Source organism: Meriones unguiculatus, chromosome 21 (genome assembly GCF_030254825.1).
Source record: "Meriones unguiculatus strain TT.TT164.6M chromosome 21, Bangor_MerUng_6.1, whole genome shotgun sequence".
Classification (NCBI taxonomy): Eukaryota; Metazoa; Chordata; class Mammalia; order Rodentia; family Muridae; genus Meriones; species Meriones unguiculatus.
Window position 1 is genome coordinate 18,457,824 of NC_083368.1, and position 21,019 is coordinate 18,478,842.

General features: G+C 40.0%; 1 protein-coding gene across 1 annotated transcript in view; it reads left to right on the plus strand.

The window, feature by feature from the left end:
- Nucleotides 1–9,545: 9,545 nt before the first annotated feature.
- Nucleotides 9,546–21,019, plus strand: part of Orc5 (origin recognition complex subunit 5) — a 64,575-nt gene continuing 53,101 nt past the window's right edge. Inside the window, exons 1-4 of the mRNA XM_060374196.1 lie at nucleotides 9,546–9,761; nucleotides 12,484–12,576; nucleotides 15,556–15,756; nucleotides 18,628–18,702. Of these exons, the coding sequence (XP_060230179.1) occupies nucleotides 9,690–9,761; nucleotides 12,484–12,576; nucleotides 15,556–15,756; nucleotides 18,628–18,702 (441 nt within the window). The 5' untranslated portion in view covers nucleotides 9,546–9,689. The remainder of the gene's footprint in view (nucleotides 9,762–12,483; nucleotides 12,577–15,555; nucleotides 15,757–18,627; nucleotides 18,703–21,019) is intronic.

Below are 21,019 nucleotides of genomic sequence, written 5' to 3' on the forward strand. Positions count from 1 at the left end.
ATCTATAACTCACCCTGTTGTAGTAAATTAAAAAGAGTGTTGGGCTATATAGCGTTTATTATTAGCCCTAAGATTATCACGGTGGTATTATTTAACCCCCTATCACAAATAACAAGACACAGACACCTGTTACATTTTATAATTGCCTTATTTACCTTGGGCCATGCAGATATTTCGCTACACTGTCTCAACATCCTCACCATCCATCTTCCAGCCCCCATCCAATGCTATCTTAATCCTTCCTATTTTCACTACCTTCTATCCATAATCTTATAAACACTTGCTCTTATTCTTCATCTGGGCCTTTCCACGCCATTATTGGAGTCCTTCCCACAGGACCATGTGATTTCTTCTCCACTTTAACCCATCAGGGCGTCCTCCTTCTTTCTCTCTTTCCTTTCATCTATCTGCTTTGATTCTCTCTTCAACTCAAAAGCCTGGAAACCTTAGCCACGCCTACCCCTTTCTGCCCTGCCGGGTATAGGCTGTTTAATCAACCAATCAGGTATGTCTTAGACAGGTTTACAAAACAAGGATGGGTGAAACCAGACCTTGAGGCCTAGTAACATGTATCAGACCAACCTCCAACATCACCCTCACAGTTTCCTTCGTAATATCACTATATTATGCAGGAATATATCTGAACCTCCCCTAAAGGGTGATTCACTTTCAGTCTCTCATCCAATCGCTTTCACCAGCCTACAAGCACTGAACAAGAAAAATGCTGAATGCAGATGCCAGAGATTTTCAATTTACACTTTATAGAATTCTAAAGTTTTCTTTTTCCGTTATGAAAGAAGTTTACCAAAAAGAGATTTTATCTATCCAAAGAAATATTTTTTTTTAACTAAGCCAAATCTAAACTGATATCTTAACTTTATTCCCCTATAGAAAACAGGGAACCAGTCACTTAGACCCTAAAAGCTTACTAGCTTCCACCTTGCATGATTATTCATGCTCTGTGCTTTAATTCTGTCCTTTTCAAAACCCACAGATTAGACATTACTTTATTACTAGCACTGTTTGTCGGACGGTCTCGTTACGTTGCCCTTTCTTTTCTCTCATGATCTCTTGCATTTCACACATTTCTTCTGACGGTTTTCTTAAGTACAACTTTTCCATGTTCCATGTAGAAAGATCTCATGGTAACAAAAGTAATCAAGGTTTTTTGTTTGTTTGTTTGTTTGTTGTTTGTTTTTGTTTCTCCAGACAGGGTTTCTCTGTGTAGCCCTGGCTGTCCTGGAACTCACTATTTAGAGCAGGCTGGTCTTGAACTCAGAGAGATCCGCCTGCCTCTGCCTCCTGAGTGCTGGGATTAAAAGTGTGCCCCATCATACCCTGCTAAGGTTTTGGTTGTTGTTTAGATCAAAGATAATTATTTATTTAGCTCTCAATTTTGGAAGAAGTTTTTCTGGTTACACAAGGCCGGAGAGGACATTTTCTCTCTGCATTTTAAGAGATATTTTTTCTTCTGGTAGTCATTGCTTAGGGGCTGATATACTAAGAGTCTATTTGTGGCTTCTGCTAGGTGTCTGACATTTTTTTTTTTCTCACTGCTTTAATGATCTTGCCTTTTTGTTCATATTCAGCAGTGTGGTGACGTAGGAAATAATGAATTAATTCTGTGACAACATATGTCCTGGTTAAGGAATAAGCAAGCAGTAGAGATATACAGGTCCTGAGGCCATGTGGGACATACCTGTTGGGGCGAAAAGACACCTCCCTCTTCTTAGGGCAAGCCTGAGAGTTTTCTCAGTGAACACGCACGGTTTAGAGTTCAGGAAATGCTAGTTCGCACGCTGGCTGTTTACAGAAGTTTTCTGAGAAGCTTAACGCTTCAGATGCCCTTTGACCTGAAGCCACAGCAGCTGCCAAATTGGAACATGTGAGCGGCACAGGCTCCCAGAGTCCCAGATGGTTCCGTTACTGAGCTGCATCTCCTCTCACTCATCCTTCTTGTCACATATCTGACTCAGGAAGAAAGAGAGCAGTCGTTGCGGTTAGGGTTTTCTCCTATCCCAGGGGCAAGCTTCTGCTGCCTTCTCTTTTGAGTAAGAAACATTCCCAGGATCCAGGATTTGTTATTTTGGTTCCAAGAGCGCCATCTAGAGACGGAAAAGTACAGCTGTGACGCTACCTCCCCTGCCCCAGTCCCTCAAGCTACCTGGAAGCCCCCTTTCCCGGGTGACAGGGACTGCTGATGAGGCACAGTGACCAGTTTCTGACTAGTCCTTCCTTTTCAGAGTCCATTCCATACAGACAGCCCTCCATGATAAAAAGCCACTATCTAGAAGCGTGCTGCCACAGTTCAGCCAAAGGTCTCCAAACTAAATCTGCTGAGTCAACAAAGAAAGCATCAACATCTTGGGATGGAGGCTGGGGAGGGCCGGCAACCCAGGCCATCCTTGTTCTTTTCTACTGTAAACAAGGTAGGAATCCTCGGCTGCCTGCTGGCACTAGTTTGCAAAACAATACTACAGCTGAGCTTGTTACTGCCATCTCCCCAGAACAGAAAGCTATTCCTTGGAAGGCCAGAACAATGTGCCCTCATCCTAAACAGATCAGAATTGCCTGGTCTCCTCCACCTCCTGTGTGAAAGTCTGCCTCTTGGCTCACTCCGCTCCTCACTAGCCTTCTGAAAGGTTACAGGACTTTCATTCTGAAAACTAGCTTTTGTGTTTCTCATTTCTCCAGCCCACCAACACTTTGTGGATCTGCTCATAGGTTTCTCTCAGCTTTTCCACTTTCTTTCTTTCTTCCTTCCTTCCTTTCTTTCTTTCTTTCTTTTTTCTTTCTTTCTTTCTCCTTCCTTCCTTCCTTCCTTCCTTCCTTCCTTTCTTTCTTTTTTTTCTTTTTCTTCTGCAGCTGTAGCAGTCCAGAAACAACTGAGCAAGTCGACCCAGATCCAGAAACTTTCTCTCTCAACATTCCCTCTGCTAGACTGAGGGATTTCACTTTTCCACAAGCTGCTGCAGATTGTACAGCCTTGGGCTGGGAAGTCCCTCTGCTCTAGCTTGGGAACTAGGAGGGTGTGCCTTCTCGTCCTCATTGGTCAACCTGACCATTTATGTTGCAATGGCAGGCACTGTGGTTGGTTGAACTGAATCTATTGAGTCCTTGTCAGATGGTCTTAATGTAAAAAAACAAAACAACACAAAACAACTTTACTATTATGTATTGTGTCCATGAAATATGGGTGCTGGGGACCAAAGTCTGGCACGAGGATGAGGGTTACTCAGCAAATGCTTTCGTCTGCTGGGCCATCTTGCAGTTCTCTCTCTACAGTGGCTGTCCACTTACTTACCTGGAACCAGGCAGCATAACTGACTGGTGACTCCTCACCGTCCTCCAGACGGCCCGGTTCAAAGCCGAAGTCCCAGATTCAGCTAACTGTCATATCGATGCCCACACTGTCCTTCTAACTTCTCTTTGTATCCACTCTCCGTGAGGGAGTTAAGCTATGGTTGTGAATTTAACATCCATCTGAATGTTAATGATTCAGCTCTTAAGTGTTTAGCTTCAATGGCTTCCCCTAAGCTTCAAGACCATTTAGCCAAGCAACATAACCATTTGGATGTCTTCCAGGTCCCTAAAATCCTGCCTGCCGGAAACCGAACTCTCCATCTCTGTCTCCCACAGTGTTCTCTTGGCATCTCCTCAGGCAGTGACAGTCACGGCTCCTCTCAGAATCCTGGACATCATTCTTGTCTCCTCTTTAAATAAGCCTGCCAATTCTGCCTTCTACACAGCTTTCTAATACGTGTTTGTGTCTTCATGTCAAATCTTTTCTTGGTGTCGCATCATCTGCTAATGGCTAAGCTGTGACTGGCAGAGCGTGGAGCTCTCGGAAACGCCCACCACTTTGGCTGTTGTCATGTAAGAATTTTACCTGCTTGTGAGGCCAGCAGGAGAGTTCAGTAGGTAAAGGCACATACTGCCAGGCCTGACAACCCACACCAGAACCGACTTGGTGGAAGAAGAGACCAATTCCTATGAGCTGTTTTCTGACCTCCAAGAGTACTGCTCTTGTGTACACACACACACACATACACACACACACACACACACACACACACTAAGCAAATGTAACTTAAAAGTTTTTTTCATTAATGTATTTATCTGTTCATTTTACATCCCAATTGCAACCTCATACCCTCCTCCCCTTCCAGTCCCACCATCCCACCCACTTCCCCCATACCCACCCCCTGGGTACCAACCCACCCTGGCACATCAAGTCCCATCAGGCCTAAGTGCCTCCTCTTTCACCGAGGCAAGACATGACAGCCTTGCTGGGGAAAAAGGATCCAGAGGGAGGCAACAGAATCCAAGTCAGACACTGGCCCTGCTCCAACTGTTATGGGACCCATTTGAAGAGCAAGCAGCCCATCAGCTTCATGTGTATAGGCAGCCTAGGACCAGTCTATGCATATCCTTTGGTTGGCGGTTCAGTCTCTATGAGTCCCTGTTGGAGGTTGGTCTGATGTGTGTTACTGGCTTTAACATATGATTACACCTATCTTTGTTTTTTTTAATATTTTTTTATTTTTAAATAATTTTATACATTCACTTGTATCCCAGCTGTAGTCCTCTCCTTCTTTCCCTCCCAATCGTCCCCTCCCTCCCTCCTCTCCTCCCTGCCCCCTTCCGAGTCCACTGAGAGGGGGTCTGGCCCTAGCTTATCAGGTATCTTCAGGATGGTTGCAATGTCCTTATCTGTGGCCTAGCAAAGCTGGTCCTCTCTCACGGGGGAGGGAAAGCTCATGAGTTCATGTCAGAAACAATTCCTGTCCCCCCTTACTAGGGAACCCACTTGGATACTGAGCTACCATGGGCTATGTCTGAGCAGGGGTTGTAGGTTATGAAGGAAGGAGGAATTAGTATATCCTAGAGGGGACAAGGAACCCCACAAGGTCCCTGTATATCTGAGCACAGGGGGCTTCTATGAGACTGTTTATCCAACCAGGGACCATACATGGATATAACCTATCTTTGTTTTGTAAACCTGCCTAAGACATATGTGATTGGTTGTTTAAACAACCTATACCTGGGCAGGGCAGATGGAATAGGAGTGGCTAAGGTTCCCGGGCTTTGGAGTATCCCATGGGAAGGACAGATAGACAGGAAGAGAGGAAGGAGGGGGACACGAGGATGTGTTAGCCTGGAGAAAACACCATGTGGGCCAAGGAAGAACTCCAATAATGGCGTGAAAAGGCCCAGGTAGAGAATATAAGCAAGTACCATGAGATTATTGATGAAAGGTAGTCCAATTGAGGAGAATCAAGTTGGATGGCATTGGATGGGGGCTGGGAGGTAGATGGTGAAGGTACTGAGACAGTGCAAGGGAATAATCTGCTCAAGGTAAATAAAGCAGTTATAAACCTAACAGATGTCTGTGCATTATTATTTGTGATAGCAGGTTAAATAATACCGGTGTGATAATTTAAGGGTTAAAAATAAAAGTTATATAGCCCAACACTCTTTTTTAATTTACTACAACAAGCCCCTAGGGGCTCAGGTTAGTTGGATATGTAAGTGTTCTTGTGGTATCCTTGACCCTTCCAGCTCCCTCAATCCTTCCTCCAACTCTTCTACAATTTTTTTAAAAAGAATTTTACTTATATCAGACAGAAAAATGACTTAAACAAACACCTAAGGCAAAAATACTGAAGTGGCTGTACTCAGGGAATAATTTAAGAATAATAATTTAAGAAGAAGAAGAAGAAGAAGAAGAAGAGGAGGAGGAGGAGGAGGAGGAGGAGGAGGAGGAGGAGGAGGAGGAGGAAGAAGAAGAAGAAGAAGAAGAAGAAGAAGAAGAAGAAGAAGAAGAAGAATTTAATAATGATTCTGTTCTCAAGGAATAATTGATAGATAAATGTAAACAGAAGAACTTGTTGTTGTTGCTATTTTTCAAGACAGGGTTTCTTTGTGTAACTGGACTCACTTTGTAGACAAGGTTGGCCTCGAACTCACAGAGATCCTCCCACCTCTACCTCTGCCTTTCAAGTGCTGGGATTAAAGACATGTGCCACCAGAAGACTTTCTTAAAGAGATGCTCTTTATGATCTTTTTAACTGGCTTAGTCACAGGACTTTTTGTGGACCTTTGTATTTTGTCTCTGATTTTTAGAAGGGGTGGGAGGAAGCACCACTTAGTGCCCCAAACAAGAAGTGAACATGTGTATCCAGTCATTCTGTCCATCTCACACGTAAAAGGTGTAAAAGAGACATGCATCACACAGTCACCATCCTATGCCCCAAAGAAACAAGAGCTAGGTCATGTCCACAGAGGTTGATGACAGAGAAAGATGTTTCCATCAACTACTCACAGCAGGAGAAATTCATTATTAGTGCCAGGGTTACAGATCTGATAGGAAAGATATCCCCACCCTCTACCCTAAACTGTCCAGTCCAGGGGCTGGGCTTCCTCTTCCCAAGAGGCTCTTCACTATGTAATCCAGACATTTTGCTTCTCTCTCTTTTTCTCTGTATGCTCTCATTCTCTTCCCCCTCTCCTCTGTATCCCCTGCATGGAGACTTCCCTGGCCTCATTCCTTGGGAACAGTGACCCCACCCAAGCTGCCCCTAATAAACCTGCCTTTATACTTTTTTTTTAAAAGTTGAAGTCTTTTTAAATTTTATTTTATGTATTACTTATATAGTATTCTGCCTGCATATACACCTGCACACCAGAAGAGGACACCAGATCTCATTATAGATGGTTATGGAGCAACCATGTGGTTGCTGGGAATTGAACTCAAGACCTTTGGAAAGAACAGCCAGTGCTTTTAACCTCTGAGCCATCTCTCTAGCCCCCTGCCTTTATACTTTAGTTTGGCTTGAATTGGCTCATTTCATCAGCAGAGATAACATATCAGGGAAAACACAACCAACATTTCTCCAAAGCAGCCAGACAGTGTTGTTTAGAAGATGATACTCAGAGGTTAAGGTCTGAAGCAAGAGATGGAAGAGCCATGAGGACAGAGAGGTGGGATTGATATCATCTAAGAGGAGTGATGTTAGGGATATGAGGACCTTAGAGTGTTGAACAACTTCTATTACCTCATCTATACCTAAGGGTTGAGAGAATGGGGCACATACCCTTTGTGTTTTGACCATACAAGGTAGGCAGCTGTGAGGGTTGATACAGTAAAGCTTACCCATGACTCTCATCCTCCATCTGGGGTGCCGTGGGTCCTTAACTCATTCTGCATAGAAGGTAGAATGTCTTTATCTCCTACAGGACAGTATCAGTATCAGTTGGTATCAGTATGATTACCAACTTTTAAAGAAGCAAATGGGAGCTATTGGCTAACTAGATATTTTAATTTCCCTCATTACAGAAAGGTTTCCACTACTTACGACACTGATTTAAAGCAAAAAATGGTAGCATGCATGTTTTTAATCACATATTGAAAAACAAAAGCTACTACAATAAAAGTACAAAATATAAAAGTGAAGACTAAATTCTTCCAGTATTCTTCAAGCAATAAATGTGTGTAGTGATTAACTAAGCACGTTATAGACTCTATGGAAAAGGCCGAAACAACTTTTAAAATGGGTATAAATAGCAGGTGAGGGACCAAAGAAATGGCTGTCAGTAAAACACTTATATGCATGTATAATGTGCCGAGTCTAGCTCTCCAGCACATTTCTACAGTGAGACTTTATATACATAATATCTCCTCACCATGTGACATTTCTCCAGGCTATAGTACCAGGAGTTTCAGGGCAGCCCATGGGAAACTACTCAGAACCTTATCTATGTGATTGTGTGGACACAAAGGAAGAAACTGTGCCTGTCCACTGTCCTGCCATGTACTTTATCTAACTGGTTAAGTGTGTAACTGCAAAAAAATAAAAATAAAAAATAATCCTATATACCTTTTATTACTTCTGGGCCGTCCCCTCCAACGGCTTAGTTTAGGATGCCTTGTAGTGTGGCACTTCTTCCAGCCTAGTGATAAAAGAATAAAAATTTGTGAATAAGGAAGTCCTGATCTATAGGCCCTAAGCCCAGGAGTAGATGGCCAACACAAAATGAACTCAATAGTCTTTTTGTAAACTATTGTCTCAGATAGCTTTGTTTGGGCTTTTTTTTGGGGGGGGCAGGTCTCACTGGTTTCTCTAGTATATAGTTTGGTTTTCAAGATCAGGTTTTTGTGGATTTTTACGTGTTTCTTGGTTTTGTTTATTTATTTATTTTTAAGAGAGAGAAAGGGCATGGAGTTGGGTGGGTGGGGAAGTGGGGAGGATCTGGGAGGAGTTGGGAGAGGAGAAAAGCATGATTAGAATATATTGTATGAAAATAATCTTTTTTTTTCATTAAAAAATGTCTAGGGCAAACTAGCTTAATGTTACTTATAAAAGGTTTTAGAGGAGGAGATGGACAGGTTCAAGTAGAGTCGGAAGGCATAGGCAGCTAAGAATATAAACCCGTGATGATCCTTTTATTTGAAGGCAAGAATCCGTTAATTTGATAAGTAAATAACTAAATAAATTTGGATATGGATAGTAAATACAAAAAAAGAGATTATAGGTGAGAAAGCAGGTATGTATTAGAGACAGCAAATAAGACAAATATTAACTTAGATGAATGATTTTAAATAAATCTTCATAGCAATAGAATTAGAATTATTCGTTATTAGAGACCATTACACACGATCACCATTAGCACAATTTTAAGTTTTGAGGTATGATTGTCATGCATGTAGTTGCACATATTCAAAGCATAGATTTTGATTAAGAATAAATCCATCACAATGATTAATGTAGCTATTGTAGTTTCTCCTAGGGTACAAACTACCATAAACAGGGTGATTTGTAGCACACAAAATTTATTCTCCAGCAATTCTGAAGGCCACAAGTCCCATTTTTGGGTGTTGGGAGTTGATTTCTGGGCTCTCTTGAGAGGAATTCTGCTTATGCCCACTTCTAGTTTCTGGTATACAGTCCTTAGTATTCATTGGCTTGCAAACGTTTCACTCTATTTCATTCCTATCTCCACATTCCAGTTGGCATTCTCCTGTCTCTGAATCTTCCTGTGGTCCCTTATAAGAATCTATACATTCTTTTAATTTCAAGGTTCTTCTAACATCTTGCTTCTAGGTGTCCAACAAATAAAGACACGTTTCCGGCTAGCGTTGTTTTTATTCCTAGTGTCCTCACTAACACTCTATAATACTTCCACATCTAGACAAACAAAAAAATTATCTGAACTTCTAAGGTCTCAGAGTTCCCTTTTCGTGCAGAAATGAGTTCCCACGGCCCACCTCATCACCAGAGGAAAGCCTGTTTTTTTTTTTTTTAAGAATACTCCTTCCCCCCGGCGTGTGGCTTCCTGGCGGGACCTGAAGCCACCCAGATCGCCTCCCGGCCTTTCCTTCCTCTCGTCCTCCCCGTTTTAGGGCGGAAAGCGCACGGCCGGAGCGCAGAATTCCAACGAAACACACAAGAAGCGCCGAACACTGAGACCCGGCGCCGCGAGAGACTGGAGAATCGCCCACCTCGGCGGGCTCGCTGACGTCACTGGACCGCGCGGGTTCGCTGACGTCACTGGACTGCGCCGGCTCCGCGCACAGCTCAGGCTTCTGGCCGGCAAGCTTGTCGTCGGGGGAAGTGAACGGTTCGGAGTGAGAGGCGCGGAGCTGACAGCCGTCGCCTGTCCTGCGTTTTCGGGTGGTGCCCACCAGAATGTCTCACCTGGAGAGCATGGTGCTCTGTCGAGAGGCTCAAGTGTCCACGTTGCAGTCCCTGTTTGGAGAGGTATTGTGGTCAGACTGTTTCCCAAATTCCAGAGGAGAACGCGTCCCTGGTCCGTTCTGTTTGGGGGAGTAGTGTGTGGATCACGAGGTGGTAGGTGACCGTCTTAGGATGAGATGGAGGTGCTGTAAGGCCTGTCCCACACTTACCCAGAGAAACTTCTCAGTCCGTTTCAAAGGAGACTGCAGAGGAAGGGCTGGCCAGCTCATTGCCTAGGAAGTGGTCCTTTTACTTGGTCCATACTTTGGAGATTATGTGAGCACTGAATAGGCACTGCAAGTTGCTACTGCGCAGGGGTTAAGTCTGTTTGCAGAGTGTTTATTAAATGCGAGTTCACCCGTTGAAGTGAGGTGTAGATTAGGTCAAATACAGAGAGGTTGTTGCTTCAAGTCCGGGAAAACGCTGTGTTTTAGCCTTTAAAACCCTGCAGCTTTCCAGCAGAGGTCTCGCCTGGGTTCCTCTCCCTGCTTAGGAGATGAGCTGCTTTACAGGAGAGAGCTTGTCCTCCGAAATGAGCACAGCTAGAGATCCCTTTTCATTCGCAGGGGTAGCATTCACTTTCTCGTTTGCCTTTTGTATTGTACTCATTAATTCGAATTAATTGCACTCGGATCTTATCTCGAAGATGAGTAAAAACAAATAGCCGTGTAGTTTGCGTTTTAAATATGTACTTATCCAGCTGAGTATTGGATGTGAGTGAGTCTGAGGTCATCGGTGAAGTATTAATGGAAAAGGGCTCTAAAAGGTGTCACATTAGTTAAGATTGAGGTCAACTGCTGTAATGCTTTCAATTATAGTTCCCTAGATTGTTGAAATATATACATGCTTATGCTCTATGTTTTCCTTCATTGGACTTCATAAACACGGATTACTCCAACCAAAGACACTCCTCAAAAGTGGAGTTCGTTATTAGCAAATAAATATGGGTAATGCTGATTTAGTAGTGGATCACAGAAAAAGATTTTCACCTTTGCCCTTTAAATTATGTTTAACAAAAATAATATTTTTCTTCAAGGACATTGGCATGTGGAAAATACAAAGACCCAGGATAGCAAATAACTACGAGACTGAGAGCGAGACTGAGAGACAGAGAGAGATCTAGCTCATGTTTCTTAGAAGATTCGTTCGTATGTTTAGCAAATGTGTATATGCTGAGCACCTCCTCTGTGTATGACATTGGGCCAGATTCTCTTTTGTTACAGATGTTAGTGAGGTTTATGATAGTGAAAAGATAAGTAATTGTAAAGTCGTTTTAACTATAACAATATAAAAGTTGTTATAAAGGGGAATGTGCTGGTTAGTTTTGTTACCAGCTTGACACGCTTAAAGTTATCTGGGAAGAGAGACCTCAATTGAAAAAAAAAATGCCTCCAACAGATAGCCTATAGGCAAGTCTGTAGGGCATTTTCTTGACTGATGATTGATGTGGAAGGGCCCAGCCCACTGGGGATGGTGTCACCCCTGGGAAGGTGGTCTGGGTGATAAAGAAAAGAAGCTGAAGAAGCCATAGGGAGCAAGTCAGTAAGAGGCCTTCCTCTTCAAGTTCTTGCCTTGAATTCTTGTCTCAGCTTCATGATGATCTATAACTGTAAGCTGAAATAAACCCTTTCCTCCCCAAGTTGCTTTTGGTCATGCTATTTATCACAGTGCTAAAAGCCTGTTAGGGCATGGAAGATTATATTAGGCACCAAATAGCAGAAGTAGACAAGTGTGACAGGATTCCAGAAAATCAGATTTCATCTAGCTTTGAAAAACAAAACAAAACAAAACAAACAAACAAACAAAAACAAAGCTGTTGACGGTTACCAAAAGTTTCCTTTTTGCTTATACAGTGATATCTGAAATTATTTTTTAAATTTATGCCTCCCCAGGAGATTATGAATCCTTCTGAGTTTAACCTATCTTAAACTGTTTTCTGTGGTGCTCAGTATCTGTTATGGCTGTCTCATGAATGTTGATGTTCATCAAATAAATAAGGAAGGCATATTGGCATAGTTGGATAGGCCAGTAATACTTTTGACAGTTTGCTTCTGACTTAATGTATTACAAAAACATCTTGTGCATATGCATGTTGGTTAACTTTTTTTGTGGTGGTAGGGATCAGATCTAGAGCCTTGCACATTCTTAGCAAGTGACATACCACTGAATTATGTCCCTATAACCAATATATACACTGCTATGTAGATTTCACCAGGGTTTGATTTGATGAAGTGTATACACTTATGCCAAGATAAGTGATTATGCATAGTTTAGAGGTATTCTTTAAGATTTCCTAGGAGTGAGACCTCAAAAATGTCTCTTGTGTTGTGTTGTTTTAGTTTCAAACATTAAAATCTATAATGAAATTGTAGCCTACAAGGACATTAGATCTTTGAGAAAGATTAAGATAAAAATGTAGTATAGGCAAAATTATCCTTGAAAATTTCCTTAAATCTCTTAGAAAGTTGAGAATGCAAGAGTTTGAGTTTGGAAACACATTTAATAATAAAAATATGGCTATATAATACATAAAAATAATGGCCACATATAATTTTACAAGATAAATTCATAAAGGAAAGCACTTCAAGTTGAATTTACGTTCAGAATGTTAAGAACTTATATTTACGCACCACTGAAATTGAATTTAGTATGATACCGAACCAATAAAACTTTCTTACAAGTTGGTAAATGTTCATTCATTTATGATTTCATACAGACAGAAAGAACCTTGTCTTTTCTTTCCTAGAGACACCATTTCAGCTTTCCATCCATCTTTATTTATGGACATACTGCCAGTGGGAAGACCTATGTCACACAGACCTTGTTGAAGACTTTAGAGGTGAGGATAACCCTGAACCTGGTATTAATGGATCCTTATTCCTAATTGCTACAGGTGGAATGGATCTGGATGTTTTATTCAAGTTTACCTTTCTCTAGAGTATATCTGTATAAAGTATTTCTGCCCAGATTTTGTTGGAATACTTTCAATGTGTATAAACTTCAAAACCTACTTGTTATTAAATAACTTGAACCCTAACATTAAAAAGTTTTAAGTTAAGCCTGATTTTTCTCTTTTATTTTCTCTCTTTTATCGACACACAAGTAATAGATTCTTTTAAAAATACTTGAATTTGCTTTTTAACATGGTTCTTTTTTACTTTCTTTTTATAATATTGATTCTGATGATTCTGATTTTTCACAGAATTTATGTGTAATTTCACAGAAAGCATGTGTAAAGTTGTACATATTTCCATCCTGTTCTTTCCAAATTTCCTGTTTGAATAATCTTCATCATTAGTACAGCTGTCAGAATTTTTTTTTATATGCCCTTTTTGTATCCTCATTCATGCAGTAAAACAATCTAATACATTCAACTGTAAAGTCATGACTTCATCTGTATTTACTCTGGGCCATTGCTATCTCAGTCTCATGTAGCATTGCTTGTTCCAAGTATTTCTGCATGTCTCCTAATTATAATCTCTTTTTCATCCTGTGACCTACTCATGCAGCTTCAGGTCAGTAGTCAGGTGATTCAGGTGAGTCTGGGAGACTCATTTTCTTCTTCTGGATTCACCACCTAGTGCCTTCCCTATCTTCAGCCTGGGACAAGTAGTCAGCCTTTGGGATTGTTGTGATAAGTAAATGTTAACACATGAAAAAATGCATTACAGTATAGTATTGTAAGCAGTTAAAATAAAGTTCAGATGCTGTTATGAACATAAGCACACACCTGTTCATGTCCTAAGTCAGCAGTAGCAATATTTACGTGAATGGGCATGGCTGTGATCTGCAGCAACTGCGCACACAGAAGCAGATGTGCAGGCCACAAGCTTCCGTCTGCTAACTCTAGTCTTGCCTAAGCTCCACGATGCATGTTTAAGATGGCCTGATGAATTACATATAGTTCCTATTGTGTTACAGACTTTGGTCTGTGTTGAGTCCACTCCTTGGAATGGCTTTCCTCTACTTACTGTCATCTTTATTGACAGATGCTTATTTAGCCTTTTTTCCTACCTCTTCTGGGAAGTGTTTCCTTACTTCTAATGCTATGTTAAATGTACCCCTGTTCTGTGGCTTTAACACTTTTAGCTTTATTGTATGCATAATATTTAATCTTCTCAACTGTGATTTTGTGTGTGTGTCTTGTGTTTCCTGGATGTAATTTTTTTTTTATGTATTGTCCTCACAGACACAGTGTTTGGCATACTTCAAGTTTTAGATATTAGTCTTTGATCCCAAAGATCAGCTGCCATTTTATTTTATTTTGTTTTTAAAATTTTTTAATTTATTTATTATAATTTATTCACTTTGTATCCCAGCTGTAGCCCCCTCCCTTGTGTCCTCCCTCTTCTCCTCCCATGCCCCTTCCCCAGTCCACTGATAGGGGAGGTCCTCATTCCTTTCCATCTGACACTAGCCTATTAGGTCTTATCAGGACTGGCTTCCTCTGTGGTCTGATAAAGCTGCCCACTCACTCAGGGAGAAGTGATCAGAGAGCCAGCAACTGAGTTCATGTCAGAGACAGTCCCTGTTCCCCTTACTAAGGACCCTATTTGGAGACAGCTGCTATGGGCTACATCTGTGCAGGGGTTCTAGGTTATCACCATGCATGATTCTTGGTTGGAGTATCAGTCTGAGAAAAGACCCTTGGGCCCAGATTTTTTGGTTCTGTTGCTCTCCTTGTGGAGCTCCTGTCCCCTTCAGGTTTTTCTGTCTCCCCCTTCTTTCATAAGATTCCCTGCACTCTGCCCAAAATTTGGCTTTAAGTCTCAGCATCTGCTGTAATACCCTACTGGGTAGAGTCTTTCTCAACTGCCATTTTAAACACACAGGTGCCTGGGTTTTGTATTTGGCTTTAGACTCTGTTTACAAGGTCTTTGGTCTTCAGCTTGTGTGTATCCAGAAGGTACCTGTTGAACAAAAGCATGAAGCAAGTAAGTTTTATGTTTAAAGGATGTATTACATTTTTAACATTTTGTTACTTTTGCGACAACTTAATCAGTATTAGATGGGATTATTACTGCTTCTGTTATATATAACCAAATATATCCTTAGAAAAAAATGCTATTATTTCAGACAAGAAGTAGCACAAAAGAAAACAAGATACTTATCTTACTTATCTTAGCAGACATTGTGAGTGTTCTACCTAAGGATATGAGGGTAAAGGAGGTTAGCAAATACTGATGGCACCTCTCTCATTAATAAATGTAACTTACTAGCAAATAAAATTCTCTAATAAACAAATTTCTTACTAGGAATTTTAACCTTCAAAAGTAATTTGTTTTCTTTATAATAATACTTTGAGAGGAAAATACCAATTTACTTTGGGTCCTAGAAGACAACAAATGTCAGACTTAAATCACTGAAGTTATTTAAGGAAGGGGCTGTTTACAAAGGTTGAAGACGTTTTAAGGGAATCAAAAAGGAACAGTAATTCATCATGGCCTTTATCAGCCCCAGACCTCAAGGAACCATAGTGAATCACTGTTGCCAGAGATCAGCAAAACCAGTAGCCTTACAAAAAAGGTGTACCCAGCTTGAGCTCTGGCCTTTTGTAACAGAATGTAGACACTGCCAAAGTGGACTGTCCAGGGAAGAAATGCTGAACTGTTTGCCTCAACAGCTCTGCTTTAGGCCCTAGCTGCTGCTTCCTGTTGATGTCTCCAGCCAGGGCCTGGAATTTGTACGGTCAGGTTCCTGGGACATAGGATGGATGAACATCAGTAGGATATGGATTAACAGACGGAGTTAGAGGCTGTCCCACAGAGACTTTATTGTTCATGTTTTTTGTTTACCCTGTTTTGTGTTTTGTTTTCAGCTTCCGCATGCCTTTGTGAATTGTGTTGAGTGCTTTACTTCGAGGCTACTTTTGGAACAAATTTTAAACAAGCTGAATCGTCTTAATTCTTCAGAGTCAGGATGTCCGACAGAAGTGACCTGTGAAACATTTAATGACTTTGTTCGGTTGTTTAAGCAAGTGACCAGTGCTGAACATCTCAAGGATCAGACTGTATATATTGTAAGTAATTTGATGTGATCATATCATTTTTAATTTGAAAACTGTGCAATAGATACACTTCCATATATTTATTTTGAGTTTTATATTGTATAGTGCTCTGTGAAAGGTGCTTTTGTGATACAAAAATGTGTCAGAGCTGCTATTAAAAGGGAGCTTTGCTCTACAGAAGAGTTATAACACATACTTCCATAAGACAACACGCAGAATAGAATAAATCTAGCCATGGTGTGCGAAGTACTGATGTTAGTGATCTGGTACAGCTTCATGAGGTGATAAGATTTGAGACAGACCAAAAAGAATAGTAGGATCATTAGTTACTTTGCTCATTGTAACAAAAACATTTTAAGGGAGCACAGGTTGATTTGGGTTTAGTGGTCCAGTATGGAGATCTAATTTTGGGGTGATGAACATACAGGCACTACGAGACTAGATTAAGTTACCAGTACAGTTGGCTATAATACAGATGAGCCTTGGACCTGAGAGATGTGGCATTCCATGTGCTTATGTAGTATGCCAGTGTTCAGAGGAAGATGAGATAAGAAAGAACAGACATGAAGACTGAGACTTTAGCGAGGTGCTAAGTCTACTCAGTGTGCAGTATCTTAGAAGCCTGCCAGGCTTTCCCTTTCCTGCTCCTGTAGCCAGAGAGAGCACTTCCTTGTTGGAGCTCTTCTGGTCTGTTCCCACTGGTTTTCCTCCTTTGCTGGCATGTTTAGCACATGTTGGAGATACGAGGGACAAAAACACAAACTAGGTGATGAGAAAAACTAATGTGAGCTGTCTGCTTTTTCTCTGTATGTTTCAAGGATTTCTTTGTTTTATAGGATATTCAGTGTTCTTAGTTTGCCTTTGCAGGCAATTCGGAAAAAAACACGTTTTCTGTCTTGTAAGGAGTGGAAGTTTTTTATTTTAAAATTCATTTATTTTATTTCATGTGTATGGGTATTTTGTGTGCATGTACATCTATGTACCACATGTGTGCCTGGAGCTGACAAAGGTCAGAAGAAAGCATTGGATTCCCTGGAACTGAAGTTATAGATGGTTGCAAGCTTCCAGTGGGTGCTGAGAATCCAACCCAGGTTATCTGGAAGAGTATCAGGTGCTCTGGCCATCTTTCCAGCCCAATGCAATGACTACTAATAATTCGTACCATTTCGTTGATGTATGCTAAGGTGACTTGTGTTTAACTCACTGTTGGGTTTTATACAGTGCAAATGTTTCAACATGATGAAAAGGGCAAATACCGTTTTAATATTATGAAAATTGTTTCATAATGTAAGGACTGAATGTCTTTCATATTCATAGAGGGCCATATCTGTAGAACTTGAAATATCTAAATATATAGAAGTACTCTTAGAGAAGGATGATTTAAAAAATGTAATTGATAGAAAAATAAGGAGGATTGGCCCCAGAATATATAGCTGGCTTTAGCAACTAGAATTTGCAGGACGAGTTAGATTAGAAAGGAGAGAGAGTCAGGGTGAGGATGGGAGAATACTCATTTCTCATATCCCATAGACCAGTGCAAATTCCCAGCAAACATTTGTTATTTGGCTAAACAGTAAGGGTAGAAAAGTGTACAGGTGTTTGGTGTAGAGCATGTTTTTAGAGTAAGTTTATGGAATGGTCTGTAACTATAAATCTATATACTTTATTACGTTGGAAATAATTTTGAAAGTTGACTAAGAATTTTCTGCTTGTAAAATGGCTTATAAATTGAGAATCTTCTGAAATGCCTTACTATGAATCATTAAGAAAAATATTCACATCTCAGTTTTCCTTTAAAATCGTAGTTATCTGATAATAGCTTTTGAAGAAGGATCATTAATTGGGATAATGAAATCATTAATTATAGCAGTTCATCATTATCAGATTAAAAGAATAGACTCTTAATTTGATGTTTCTGCTTTGTGGTTGTTTTTTTTTTCATTAAAGTGGATCTTTTTTAAAAATCTTTTAGTTAGTCTGTGTTTTAGATTAGAATTATTTATATGGAGATTGATGGGAAATTTCCTAATGAGACTGTGTAGTGGAAAAACTAATTTTCATTTATATCTTTATTGCAGTAAGTTGTAGCTTTAGTTTGTCTAAACTAAATAGGAATTAAATATTTTAAATATGATTATTCTCATACATTTTTACAAGTTCTCTGTTAGTACAATGGATATAAAAGATCTGGATTATTCGGGAAAACTATATCTTGCATCTTAATTTTGTCCCTAAATTAAGTGATTATGTAGCTTACAATAAGATCTATTATTAAAGTGTATGTGTTTCTGATACAAGATAGTCTCCTCTGTAGAGAAGGGGACCTTAGTTCTCTGCAGAAAATGCACTAGATAACACAGGCCATGTTGTCATGTTTCAAAGCTAGGAAAATATCAATGACTGAAAAACATGGGAGCCAATTTGAAGAGGCTCATACTGACCAAATACAAGACAATTTGACTATTAACAAATGAGTTACGTCAAGCTGTTACTAACTTGGAAGCTTTCCCTCTGCCTAGTTTTCATCGTGTCAGTTTATGTAGTGTCAGGTGCTTTGCTGGCTGTTGCGGGAGAACAGTCATCAACAGTCTCCCTCACCAGTGAACCTGTGAGTACAGTAACATGGAGCCTGCGAGATCTGCCCATTGTTGCAAAAGTGCCATAAATGTGTGGGGGTGTCAGTCACTGTCTCATTAGAGTTAAGTAAGGCTTATTCCTCAGGAGGAAACTGTACTCTAACTTTGGTCAGAAAGTAAATCCAAATTTATGATAAAAAGTTACAAGTTTTCTTTGTAGCATGAAAAGTTTAAAAAATCTTACAGTATGTCATGCTTTATAAAATACATTATGAGTTGATTTTCATGTAGACATCTCTCTTTAAAGGTTCTAGATAAAGCTGAATATCTAAGAGATATGGAAGCCAATCTTTTGCCTGGGTTCCTCAGATTGCAAGAATTGGTAAGTCATATATGAGAGTGGCTTTCCCTCATAATAGAGTAGAAGATCTGTTCCCTGTCCCATATCTTGCGTTTTCATATTTCTCTGTCATAATTAAAGTTCAGTTCTTCCCATAGTAATATTAATTTATGACTTGATAGAATTACTAAATTAGCTTCTAAATTTCAATTATAAATAATTTGGTGTCTGTTAAAGAATTTTAAGTATTCACTCAGTGGGAGAAGGCTAGACATTGAATTCTACAATAATGCTTAAATATCCTTTCATTTAAATCTACGAAAGTGTGGTCATCTGGATTTCTCTCTGCTAGCCACTCAGTATCAGCATGCAATCTTCACTCTACTATTATGTTATCATTAAACAGTCTCAAAACAATGGTAATTGTCATAGCCTAATGCAAAAATAGTAAGTAGAAAAGATTTATATGCATGTGTCAGTTTAGAGAGTAATTATCATAGAGTAAAAGCACAAAAATTTGAATAATTTGAAAAAAGAAACTCGATGAGAGAATTTAGTCTTCACCAGTATCTGTGTAGGAGTGCTAGGTTCAACACAGCTATGCATATTTCCTGTTAGGAGTTTGGTCACACAGAGCAAGGAGCTGGCTAAGCAGAACAGTACTGTCTGTCCTTTTCAGGTGAGAGTAATTTAAATGTTGATGACTTCGTGGTTGCTGCATATGTTTAATTTGCTTTTATTATCTTAGCAGCGGTTTGAGCATCAGTAGGTTATATGTCCTGGCTGCATGCTTGTTTGTAATAAAATGTTGAGTGTAACATTGTACTGAGTCTTCTTCCTTCTCCGAAAGGGAAATTCAGTGTCCAGTCATGAGGGACTGCTGTGACAGAACAGTAAGCTTGTGCAGGAAGGGTTTATTTTTGCCTTACAGTTCCAGAGGAGATGCTGTCCACCCTGCAGCAGGCGTGGCAGCAGGTTATGAGGCCAGGATGTCAGTTAGGAAGCCCCTGATTCCATTCCATTCCTATACAAGAAGGAAGGGGAGGAGACAAGACAGAAACAGGAAGTCAGGTGTAAGGCTAGCTCTTCCTTACTTCTTCTGTAAGGCCCTGCTCTCTAAAGGTTCTGTGTCCTTCCCAGCTGCAAACCAACCAAGGGCCAGCCGTTCAAATACATGAGCCTTTGGAAACAGTTCTGATTCAAATGATTGCAATTTAAAAGTTTAAGGGGCTTCCCAGGTGTCACTGAAATCGTTGTCTCCCAAAATATGGACTCCTGTGGTTCACATGTGTGAAGAAGTGTGGGGAGGGGAGATAGATGGCAGGATAGTAAATAGGCATTGGGGTCTGTGGATAACTCTTGGCATGAGTTACTCCTGTTACATGGTGCTTGTCTGCTTTTTGTCCTTTCATTTTTGTTAGTTTGTTTTGATTTGTTGATGTGTGTGGGCTTTTGCATGCTTTCACTCAGTGTCTCCCATACTTGCTACCTAGAGTGTTGTTGCCCTTTATATTTTCTCTGTAGACCAAATAATGGTGTTTAGGTGACGTTAGCCGTAATTAGGCCTTTCACTTATATTTGGTTTTAATCATAGAAACAATTTGGAGAAAATATAAGGTTTACTGTAATTTCCACTAGAAAAGGGAACTATTAGTTTAACTTTTCTGTAAAAATGCCTGATTTTCAATTATATTTCATTTCAGAGTACGTAATAAAAACATTTTCTGTTTTTTTTACCTTAAGTATATGGGTCAAAGGAATTTTAAATTATGATAAAATTTATTGCATACTAAAAGTATTTTGGTGAAAATATTGCCAATTTAAAATCATTGATCTTGTTTTATTTTTTATTTTCCCCATATATGTTTAACTTATTTATATAAAATGCCTTTGAACTGGCAAAATGGCTCAGGCTCAGTGAAGCCTGAAACCAAGTTCATTACCTGAAACCAAGATGATTGAAGAGGAGACCCAACTCCAACAAGTTGTCCCCTGATCTCTACAGACATGTTGTGGTGCTCAAGCGTGCCTACACATGCGAACACACTAAATAAATAAAAAGATATCTGTTGATTTTTCCATGAGCTTTATAATCAAGAATGTAGACAGAGCATACTTTTTAAGCCTAAATAAATTAAGAATTACTTTTTACAAAAAAAATCAATGACTTTTGTTTTGACAACAGTGTCCTTTGCTTTACAGAAGCTTTTCAGTTTCATGAGGTCCTATTTATTAATTGTTGATCTTAGAGCCCATGCTGTTGGTGTTCTGTTCAGGAAGTTGTCCCCTGTGGCAATGAGTTCAAGGCTCTTCCCCACTTTTTCCTCTAACAGGTTTAGTGTGTCTGGTTTTATATTGA